Genomic DNA, 12325 nt, shown 5'->3' with positions numbered 1-12325 from the left:
TAAGAGCAATAAGGGTTGTATTGGGTTTGATGGTTAATGTAGTTGATGCTTAATTATGCGATTATATAACCTGCATTATGGTGATCATTAGTAGCTCATGTCCCAGCTTTATTGTCTTTCGGGATATGTCTACAATGACACATTCTGTAACAAGGGAAGAAACAGTGAAAACTTTTTTTTAAGTAAAAGAACTCTTTTGGGGTGGAGAAATGGGGTAAGTTATTTTTGTTTTTCTCCCCAACCCTTACCCGTGCCCCTAAAAAGTGTAACGTAACCCGTGAACTATTTGTTTTGTAAAATCCAGAGTACTTGCACTGCTGTTTTCTTCTTAAATCTGAAATGATGAAATAATAAGTGCGGGTGAGAGAGTCACCTTGGTGTAGAGCATAAGTTTTCACACTAGTGCCCTTGGACCTGAAGGTGGGGGCGTATGTTCTGTAATTGTTGACTTGCTAATATATTATTTGTCACTTTTTAATTTTTAAAAAAAGCATTTTCTGCATTGGCAATATGGTTTCCCTTTGGAAAGCTGACAGTCTTATGTAAGTTAGGATCGGCATCCCTGGGAGTGTGTCAATATTGCAGGGGCATTCCATATGGAGCAAATCGCATTTTACCTAAACGCTTATACTCCCACTGTTTTGGCTTTAAGAGTGCACGTAGATATTTATAAATGGGAATCTTGAGATCCTAAAAGACTTATGGCTATATGATGCATCATAATCATATGTTCAAATCATAAAAGCTGAGCTGTCTACAGATATACCATGCCTTTTTTTTTGCCATAACTGATCTATGGCACTATTGATATTTAGTGAGTTATTTTTGTTTATTTTTAAAATAGTAAATGGACAGCCACGACCGTTGGAGTCGAATCAAGTTAAATATCTTCGCCGGGAACTCATAGAACTTCGGAATAAGGTGAACCGACTGTTGGATAGCTTGGAGCCACCCAGTGAACCAGGTCTTTCTGCCAACATCCCTGAAAACGGTACGTAGGATTATTGGTCTTGCTTCCGTGCTCCTCTTAAACATCTGTTGTGTCAAAGCCTATAACGTACAATCCATGTGTTTTGTTAAATCAGTAATTTGTGCATTTACTTTTCATTGAGTGCATTAACACACGTTTTATGGAAATCTGAAGTATTCTTGGTTTTACTGCACATTTGTAACTGATTCCCAGATGTACAATAGGTACATAATGACTTTAACATTCTGTGTGAAATAACAGTTGAAGGAGAAAATTTTGCTGCCCAGGAAGGTATCCAGATTCATAAAAAAAATCTTGTCAATCCAATTAATTCACTGTTGTGTGCTGTTCTAACTTCACCACCCTCTGTTAAGTAAAGTTTACAAGTAAACAGTTTTATAGGTGCAGTGCTTGAGATTTTATTTTTTCAGTGTGTGTGTGTGCAGACGCACACACACAGAATGCATTCTTCAAGATGCATTCTTCAAAAAGCATACTGAGGCTGGTTTTATATAATGAATGCATTTTGTTTCTCAAATTACAGTAGCCGATACTGTTACTTTTACCAGAATGTGTGAAAGGCCCGAACAAATCTTCAGACAGAAGACGTTTGGAAAAATATGTCTCTACAGTATTAATGTTTTTGTTGGAATAAAAAGTCATCCAAAATTGCCACGATTAAACTGAGGAAATGGAATTTTTTTTTGCTGCAGCTTGGAAGAAGCAGTCATCCTTTTATAACAATGCTCTTCTACCAAAGTATTTTGGTTTCACCAGCTGTATTGTAAAATGTAAAATCTGCTTAAACATCTATAATGCTGTGAATTTTACCAACCTAAACATCATCATGAATACAAGCAGAGGAATGTGCCGCATGTGTAATTTTGCATTTATTTTAAGCTTTAATTTCATTGAATTTTTCTGATTTTCATTTCTTCTGCCTTTTCAATTTTTTTGAAGTTATTATTTGCTTAACAAAAAGCAATTTGCTTAAAATGCAGAATGTACTTCTGGTCAACCTCTGTGACTTTGAGGAAGTGACATTGTAAGTGTACTGTAGAAAATACTACAATGTGGTGTATCTAGAGTTCCTAAAGGCTTTTGACAAAAGTTCCACAAAAGTTCGAGCTTAAAGTGGTGCGAGTTCAAAGTACGGATAAGAAATCGGCTCAAGGGTGGGAAGCAGTATTTAGTTAGCAGGAGTGATGTCAGAATGGGGAGAAATGCTGTCTGTGGTGCCTCAGGGATTGGTGTTATGACCTCTACCATTTCTAATTTATATAACTGACACCGAATCAGAAGCGCTGAAATGATAACAATCGATGGGGGATGTTGAATCTGAGAAAGCAGCCAATGACCTCAAGAGATAAAGTGGGTGGAATGGTGCCGAATGAAATTTAGTATAGGCAAGTGCAAGAATTGCACACTGCGGGGGAGGAAAACTGGGTGACACTGGGAGTAGGGAAAAACTGGGGAACTACAGGCCAGTGAGCCTAACATCAGTGGTAGGAAAATTATTGGAAAAAATTCTGAAGGACAAAATTAGTCTCCACTTGGAGAAGCAAGGATTAATCAGGGATAGTCAACATGGCTTTGTCAAGGGAAGATCATGTCTGACTAATTTGATTGAATTTTTTGAGGGGGTGACGCAGTGGATGTGGTATACATGGATTTCAGTAAGGCCTTCGATAAAGTCCCCCACAGGAGACTGGTCAAGAAGGTACGAGCCCATGGAATCCAGGGTGCCTTGGCACTTTGGATACAAAACTGGCTTAGTGGCAGAAGGCAGAGGGTGTTGGTCGAAGGTTGTTTTTGTGACTGGAAGCCTGTGGCCAGTGGGGTACCACAGGGATCGGTGCTGGGTCCCTTGCTGTTTGTGGTCTACATTAATGACTTGGATATGAATGTAAAAGGTATGATCAGTAAGTTCGCTGATGATACAAAAATTGGTAGGGTGGTAAATAGCGAGGAGGATAGCCTCAGTCTGCAGGACGATATAGATGGGTTGGTCAGATGGGCAGAACAGTGGCAAATGGAATTTAACCCGGAAAAGTGCGAGGTGATGCACTTTGGAGGGACTAACAAGGCAAGGGAATACACAATGAATGGGAGGACCCTAGGCAAGACAGAGGGTCAGAGGGATCTTGGTGTGCAAGTTCACAGATCCCTGAAGGCGGCGGAACAGGTAGATAAGGTGGTAAAGAAGGCATATGGGATACTTGCCTTTATTAGCCGAGGCATAGAATATAAGGGCAAGGAGGTTATGATGGAGCTGTATAAAACACTGGTTAGGCCACAGCTGGAGTACTGTGTGCAGTTCTGGTCGCCACACTACAGGAAGGATGTGATCGCTTTGGAGAGGGTGCAGAGGAGATTCACCAGGATGTTACCAGGACTGGAGCGCTTCAGCTATGAAGAGAGACTGGGAAGATTGGGTTTGTTTTCCTTGGAGCAGAGGAGGCTGAGGGGGGACATGATTGAGGTGTACAAAATTATGAGGGGCACAGATAGGATAGATACTAAGGAGCTTTTTCCCTTCGTTGAGGGTTCTATAACAAGGGGACATAGATTCAAGGTAAAAGGCGGGAGGTTTAGAGGGGATTTGAGAAAGAACTTTTTCACGCAGAGGGTGGTTGGAGTCTGGATCTCACTGCCTGAAAGGGTTGTGGAGGCAGGAACCCTCACAACATTCAAGAAGCATTTGGATGAGCACTTGAAATGCCATAGCATACAAGGCTACGGACCAAATGCTGGAATATGGGATTAGAGTAGACAGGGCTTGATGGCCGGCGCGGACACGATGGGCCGAAGGGCCTCTATCCGTGCTGTATGACTCTATGACTCTATAAGTGCTGTATAAATGGTATTGAAATAGAAACAGGTGAAAGTAAAAATGATTGAGGAATGTTAGCAGACGTAACATGCCCAGTCACTGCAAGGCACCATTCAGCAAAACAAATCGAATGCTGAACTATATTGCGAAAACAACACTGTGTAAGTTGCGCTTTAAATTCTGCACTGCTGTGGTTGAATCACATGCTTGCTGGTATATCCAGCTTTTGGTCACCAAGACATATAGAAGACATTGAAAGCCTGGCGATGCAGTAACAGCAACTGATTCACAGATACCAGACATTGAAACATAGAAAATAGGAGCAGGAGTAGGCCATTCGGCCCTTCGAGCCTGCTCCGCCATTCAATATGATCAAGTCTTATCCTCTATCTCGATACCATATTCCTGCTCTCTTCCCCATACCCCTTGATGCCTTCTGTGTCTAGAAATCTATCTATCTCCATCTTAAATATATTCAGTGACTTGGCTTTCTGTGGTAGAGAATTCCACATGTTCACCACTGAGTAATGAAATTTCTCCTCATCTCAGTCCTAAATGTCCTACCCCGTATCCAAAGACTGTGACCCCTCGTTCTCGTCTCCCCTAGCCAGGGGAAACAACCTCCCTGCATCCAGTCTGTCTAGCCCTGTCAGAATTTTAGTGCTTTCAGTGACTGGTGTACAAGGACACCCAGGTGCCTTTGTACATCAACATTTGCCAATCTATCACCATTTAAATAATATTCTGCCTTTCTGTTTTTCCTTCCAAAGTGGATAACTTCACATTTATCCACATTACACTGCAACTACTATGTACTTGCCCACTCACTCAACTTGTCTAAATCACCGAGAAGCCTCTTTGCATCCTCCTCACAACTCACAACCCCACCTAGTTTTATTTCTTCAGCAAACGTGGAAATATGATATTTGGCTCCCTTATCCAAATTATTGATATATATTGTGAATAGCTGGGGCCCAGGCATTGATCCCTGCGGTACCCCACTAGTCACTGCCTGCCACCCTGAAAAAGACCCATTTATTCCTACTCTCTTTTCTGTCTGTTAACCAATTTTCAATCCATGCTAGTATATTACCCCCAATCCCATATGCTTTAATTTTGCACACTAACCTCTTGTGTGGGACTTCTGAAAATCCAAATACACCACATCCACTGGTTCTCCCTTAACTATTCTACCAGTTACATCCTCAAAAAAAATTCCAGTAGGTTTGTCAATTACGATTTCCCTTTCATAAATCCATGTTAACTTTGTCTAATCCTGTTCATATTTTTTTTTAAGTGTCCTGTTATCGCATCATTTATAATAGACTCTAGCATTTTCCCTACTACTGATGTTAGACTAACCAGTCTGTAGTTCCCTGTTTTCTCTCTCCCTCCTTTTTTAAATAGTGGGGTTACATTTGCTACCCTCCAATCTGCAGGATTTGTTCCATAATCTGTAGAATTTTGGAAGATGGCAACCAATGCTTCCACTATTTCCATGACTACCTCTTTTAGTGCTCTGGGATGCAGATTATCAGGCCCTGGGGATTTATCGGCTTTCAATCCCATTAATTTCTCCTGCACTATTTTTTTACGAATACTAATTTCCTTTAATTCCTCCTTCTCACTAGACCCTTGGTTTCTTAGCATTTCTGGTAAATTACTTGTGACCTCTTAGGTGAAGACAGAACCAAAGTATTTGTTTAATTAGTTTAGGCACAAGTTAGGATTGTGATGGAATACGCTCCACTTGCCTGGATGAGTGCAGCTCCAACAACACTCAAGAAGCTTGACACCATCCGGGACAACGCAGCCTGCTTGATTGGCACCCCATCCACCACCCTAAACATTTATTCCCTCCACCAGTGGCTGCAGTGTGTACCATCCACAGGATGCACTGCAGCAACTCGCCAAGGCTTCTTCGACAGCACCTCCCAAACCCACGACCTCGACCACCTAGAAGGACAAGGGCAGCAGGCACATGGGAACAACACCACCTGCACGTTCCCCTCCTAGTCACACACCATCCCGACTTGGAAATATATCGCCGTTCCTTCATTGTCACTGGGTCAAAATCCTGGAACTCCCTACTTAACAGCACTGTGGGAGAACCTTCACCACACGGACTGCAGCGGTTCAAGAAGGCGGCTCACCACCACCTTCTCAAGGGCAATTAGGGATGGGCAATAAATGCTGGTCTTGCCAGCGAAGCCCACATCCCATGAACAAATAAAAAAAAAATTGCTCTGCCATTTCCTTGTTCCCCCATTATAAATTCTCCCGTTTCTGACTGTAAGGGACCTACATTTGTCTTCACTAATCTTTTTCTTTTTACATACTTTAGAAGCTTTTACAGTCCGCTTCTATGTTCCTTGCAAGTTTACTCTCATAGTCTATTGAGTTCTGGTGAAACTTGGGCTTTTCAGCCTTGAAAGCCAGCAACTGAGAGAAAAGGCAAGCTAGTAAATGGCATAGAAAAGGTAAATTCAGATTGCTAGGGTTGATGTTAACGCGAGGTAGGTATCATGCACGCGGGGGTAGATGGCAAGCTGCCATGACATTGTCAGCATGAGGCCCGCACTATTTTAACTTTTGGGCATCGTTAACATTTGAAGGGCGGGCTGCCCTCCCAATCACCTGCAGAATCGGGCAACCTACCTACATGACCAGCGCCTTCACCGACTCAACTTAAAATGGGGATGCACCTCTTAAAGATTTTACTGTTACTTAACGCAGCTGTGAACTGCAGACTGAGAGATGCAACTAATGTCTCCTGTTGCAGACTGAAAGCATCCAGTGGTTTAAAAATTCAGGGCTCTGGTGACCTTGAAGGCCACTGGCAGGACATGATCCCCCTGGGCCAGCAGGTTGTGTTGCAGGAGGTTGCAGAGGTCTGAGACAGCCAGCCTGGAGAAGCACAGCCTCCTCCTGTGCTGCCCCTCAGTTAGGTCCAGGTAAAGGTGAGTCATGTAGATCCTGTATGTTGGATATGGCCTCCTGCGCATAGCCCCCCTCGCCTGATGTATTTTGAGACGCTCAACTGTTAGTGATTGGCGCTTGCTGAGGCTGCAGCTCCTCCTCTGTCAAGTCTTCCACAATCCAGAAGAAAAAAGCATGAATGGCTCCCATTATAAGAGACACCTGACTAAAGGTTTTTAATACAATTAAAGAGTAGAGGTCACGATCTGTATGCTTGAAACACTCAGGGGAATTGAGACAGCAAAAGATCCAATGATGCAGTGTGCTGCAGCTAGGAACCCCCTTTTATACTGTTTCAGGAGCTGGTGGATCCGAGAGTAGCCAGAGCATCTGCAAATTGGAGTTAAAATGCAGTGGTGGTGGGGGTGGTGTGGGGGGGGGGTGGGGGGGGGGGAGAGGAGGGAGGAGAATGACATAATTGGAACCTGGCTTTGACCTTTTAATTAGGACTCCGCTAGGTGCATGTCTTACGTGCAGTCACAAACAGGTCAGTTAAAATGGGTGTCGGGAATGGCACAGGAAGGGCGGCGGGGGGAGGTGGGTGGGGGGAACATGCACAGACAGTACTTTAACTCCCCGCACACACTTTTCCCGCCGTGGGGGGTTGAAATCGGCCCTACTATTTCCAATTAACCTGTAAAAGTAGGGCAAGGGGGCACAGATTTAGACTAGCAAAAGAAACGATTAGAACCGCTATTTGAAAGTTCTTCAAATAAAGAGTGGTTTGTTCAGCGTAGTGGAGGCAAAAAATCTAGGATGCTTTAATAGCTGGATGCTATTGATGAAGGGACTGTTCTTTTGGGATGGATGAGCAAAAATGAGACGAATGGCCTTCTTAATCTGTATCTACTGTGTTTGAACTTTTAGCCCATGTAAAACTTTCCTTAAAATACACACTTTTTATTTTTTTCCATGAAACATATTTGTATTTTAGGGTGAGTTTTAGTTTAAGGAGGGAGTTTCATCATCATCCTTGGTCAAAAGAATCAACCTTCCTACCTCCTTGTGATGAAACAGTTGGGATCTGGAGCACTCTATATGTGGAAAAAAATACCAGTTTGAAATGATATGCTAACTCTCAAAAGCACATCATATTTGAGCTTCTGGCAACATACTTTGATAGTTTACTTAAAAATATATAACTAACTGCCACATCTCTTCTGTTTTTTTTTGTTTGGTATCTGTTCCATTTGGATTTTTACAAAAAGAATAAAACTGGTGTAAAGAAATCTTTTTCTGTTCAATTTTAGAGGCTGCGCTGAATTCTTATTGTAGGGAAGCCTGGCATTGTGAGAAGTAAATTAGCATGCAGTTAAAACTGCTAGATTTCTGAAGCAGCTGGAGTTAATACCGAATGATTTTAAATTGGTTCCCTCAATGTTTTATGATCTGCGTAACTACTCCAAGTCAGGTCAGTTCCATGATGTCATCAACATTCACTATTCATTCATTGTAACAATGGATCAACATAAAGCATGAGGGGGAATCCCCCTAAGTTTTTACTTAAATGATGAAAGTCCCCCATCAAAATGGGGGAGTTTCATCCAAAATCCCTCAACAAAAGTCAACTATCGCACAAATGTTTTTGTTTGTGCTGAAAGTTGAAATTAGAGATCAGATGTCTTGTAAGTAAAATACTGCTCAACATTTCGGGGACAATGTCCTGACATACAGACATTAAGGCAGTTTAGATATTTACGTGATAATTGGTAATCCACTTACCTGCCCTGCTAGGAATGCTGCAAGTTGCAATATGGAGCAGATATGAGATACTTGATCTATACTAGTAACTGACATCAAAGGTTGGTGGAGATAAAGAATAGAAAATGACCAAGGTGACCAGAAGTGTTCTTTCTGAAACAATTCAGCAGATGTCCCCTCTAACCTCACCCCACCCTCCACCCTCCCCCAATGAAATTTGGCTTGGTGGGCTAGAGGAAAGGGAGGGGGAAGCAGTAGACACTCCATGCTCTGGAATTCCCTCCCTAAACCCCTCCACATTCCTCTCCTCCTTTAAGATCTTCCTTAGTACCCACCTGTTTGACCACAATTTTGGTCACTTGTCCCAATATATCCTCCTTTGTCTTACCTATTTTTTCTGATTACACTCCTGTGAAGCCCCTTGTCTTGCTTGTCTACGTTAAAGGCTCTGTATAAATGCAAATTGTTGAATATTTATGTTCGAATTGTGAAAGGGATAAAGGATTTTAGAAAATTTACATTTTTTAAGGAGGCAAAGAGATTGGAGGGAAGTATACAGTGGTGTCCCCCAGAGATCAGTATTAGGACCTTTTGATATTAGGACCTCTTGTTGATATATATCAATGACTAGACTTGGGTATAGGGCCCATAATTTCAAAGTTTGCAGATGATACAAAGCTTGGAAATGTCGTTAACATTGAAGAGGATGGTTGCAGTCTTCAGGAGGACCTAGACAGACTAGTGAAATGGGCAGACAAATGGCAGATGAAATTTAATGGAGAGAAGTGTGAACTGATGCATTTTGGAAGGAAAAATGAGGAGAAGCAATATAAATTAAATGGTGCAATTTTAAAAAGGGTGCAGGAACAGAGAGACCTGGGGGTTCACATACACAAATATTTGAAGGTGGCAGGACAAGTTGATGATGCTGTTTATAAAAGCATATGGGATCCTTGCCTTTATAAATAGAGGCATAAGAACATAAGAACATAAGAAATTGGAGCAGGAGTAGGCCAATCGGCCCCTCGAGCCTGCTCCGCCATTCAATAAGATCATGGCTGATCTGATCCCAACCACAAATCTAAAGAACACAAGAAGTCGGAGCAGGACCCGGCCACATAGCCCCTGGGCCCTCTCCGCCACCCACAGGGCATTGACCGATCCGAACTCAGCTTCATGTCCAATTTCCTGCCCGCTCCCCATAACCCCTAATTCCCTTTACTTCTAGGAAACTGTCTATTTCTGTTTTAAATTTATCTAATGATGTAGCTTCCACAGCTTCCTGGGGCAGCAAATTCCACAGACCTACCACCCTCTGAGTGAAGAAGTTTCTCCTCATCTCAGTTTTGAAAGAGCAGCCCCTTATTCTAAGATTATGCCCCCTAGTTCTAGTTTCACCCATCTTTGGGAACATCCTTACTGCATCCACCCGATCAAGACCCTTCACAATCTTATATGTTTCAATAAGATCGCCTCTCATTCTTCTGAACTCCAATGAGTAGAGTCCCAATCTACTCAACCTCTCCTCATATGTCCGCCCCCTCATCCCCGGGATTAACCGAGTGAACCTTCTTTGTACTGCCTCGAGAGCAAGTATGTCTTTTCTTAAGTATGGAGACCAAAACTGTATGCAGTATTCCAGGTGCGGTCTCACCAATACCTTATATAACTGCAGCAATACCTCCTTGTTTTTATATTCTATCCCCCTAGCAATAAAAGCCAACATTCCGTTGGCTTTCTTGATCACCTGCTGCACCTGCATACCAACTTTTTGATTTTCTTGCACTAGGACCCCCAGATCCCTTTGTACTGCAGTACTTTCCAGTCTCTCGCCATTAAGAAAATAACTTGCTCTCTGATTTTTCCTGCCAAAGTGCATAACCTCACATTTTCCAATATTATATTGCATCTGCCAAATCTCCGCCCACTCACCCAGCCTGTCTATATCCCCTTGCAGGTTTTTTATGTCCTCCTCACTCTCTACTTTCCCTCCCATCTTTGTATCATCTGCAAATTTTGATATGTTGCACTCGGTCCCCTCCTCCAAATCGTTAATATAGATTGTAAAGAGTTGGGGACCCAGCACCGACCCCTGTGGAACACCACTGGTTACTGGTTGCCAGTCCGAAAATGAACCATTTATCCCAACTCTCTGCTTCCTGTTCGATAACCAATCCTCCACCCATGCCAGAATATTACCCCCAATCCCGTGATTTTTTATCTTAAGTAATAATCTTTTATGTGGCATAGAGTACAAGAGCAAGGAAATTATGGTAAGCCTTAATGAATCACTGGTTAGGCCTCAGCTAGAGTATTGTGCCCAATTGTGGGCATATTTAAATTGCTTTTCAGAATGCTAATTGTTTTAACAACAGTCATATTATTTTACTTGCATCTGTTTCTTTTGCCTCAGAATCATAACGCACAGATGGAGGCCATTCAGCCCAACATGCCTGTCCAGGCTCTTTGAAAGAGCTATCCAATTAGTCCCACTCCACTGCTCTTTCCCCTTAGCCCTGCAATTTTTTCCCTTTCAAGTATCTATCCAATTCCCTTTTGAAAGTTACTATTGAATCTCCTTCTACCACCCTTTCAGGCAGTGCATTCCAGACCATAACAACTTGTTGCATAAAAAAAAATTCTCCACATCTTCCCTCTGGTTCTTTTGCCAATTACCTTAAATCTGTGTTGCCTGGTTACCGATCCTTCTGCCATTGGAAAGTTTCTCCCTATGTACTCTACCATAACCCCTCATAATTTTGAACACCTCTATTAAATCTCCCTTTAACCTGCTCGGCTCTAAGGAGAACAATTTCAGATTCTCTAGTCTCTCCACATAACTGAAGTCCCTCATCCTTGGTACCATGCTAGTAAATCTCTGCACCCTCTCCAAGGCCTTGACATCCTTCCTAAAGTGTGGTGCCCCAATGCTCCAGTTGAGGCCTAACCAGTGATTTATAAAGGTTTAGCATAATTTACTTGGTTAAATTTATCTAACAGCATATATTGCAGTGTGATACTGGTGTCAGACAGGCACTTGTGTTTGTCAGAGTCACCTTGGTTCATGTGAATCATTAAGCAGACGACTAAATTCTTGCAACAATTTTCAGTTTGATGACCTCAAGGCAAGATATGGTGCGCAGCGTGGGGCATATTACAAACACTTGAGTCTCTGAACTCCCTACTTACCTACAAACACTACCAGCAATTTCCCTGAAGAGCAATTTGAGGGTGAACGGGAACGTTCCAAGGAATAGCAGTAGGTGTGGTCCAGAGGCTGGCTCAACTGGCCATGTTATTGATGTTCACTCTCTAAAGGAAGGCAGAGCTTATTTTGATTCAAACATACTGCACTGGGATTACCTAGATAATATCATTAAAGTCACTCAACATTCACTTAGTGTCAGTTTTTCTCTTCCCACCACCCCCTCCCCGGCCTTTCTCCCACTCATTCTGGTGGCTTTACCACTTGGGGAAAAGTTTCAACAGTTTTGTGGACAACTAAGATCTTCAAGATGTTTGGGTCCTGGAAGTTTTGGTATTTAAAAATTGCAGATTCCCATGTGGCTCAGTAAAATGGTTTTTTTTAAGGACAGGTGGAGGGCTGGATTTGGCACAGCTCTCCACAGATCTTTCATTTGGTAGGATGACGTTTGTGTCAGTTGGTTAATGTTTTTTTCTCTTCATTACGTAGTGATTTTTTTGCAGTCTTTGCGCTGAGTTTTCTTTTCCAGTTTAACAGTTCACAGGAGAAGATTTCCACTATTATATGGAATAAAATTGCAAACTTGGTAATGATATAATTGTTTCATATCAAAAAAGCCTGCATGTTCAGTTTAAGA

At 42.3% G+C, this 12325-nt stretch overlaps 1 protein-coding gene across 2 annotated transcripts in view; it reads left to right on the top strand.

Annotated features, from left to right (window-relative positions):
* The window catches only part of tfg (trafficking from ER to golgi regulator), a 135237-nt gene that overhangs the window by 58183 nt on the left and 64729 nt on the right, over positions 1-12325 (top strand). For both annotated transcript variants that reach the window (XM_067993103.1, XM_067993102.1), the window contains exon 4: positions 845-991. In XM_067993103.1, coding sequence (XP_067849204.1) covers positions 845-991 — 147 coding nt within the window. The remainder of the gene's footprint in view (positions 1-844; positions 992-12325) is intronic.

The sequence above is a fragment of the Heptranchias perlo genome, chromosome 11 (genome assembly GCF_035084215.1).
Source record: "Heptranchias perlo isolate sHepPer1 chromosome 11, sHepPer1.hap1, whole genome shotgun sequence".
Lineage (NCBI taxonomy): Eukaryota > Metazoa > Chordata > Chondrichthyes > Hexanchiformes > Hexanchidae > Heptranchias > Heptranchias perlo.
Note: the sequence above shows the minus strand (reverse complement) of the source record. Positions and strands in the feature narration are given on the sequence as shown.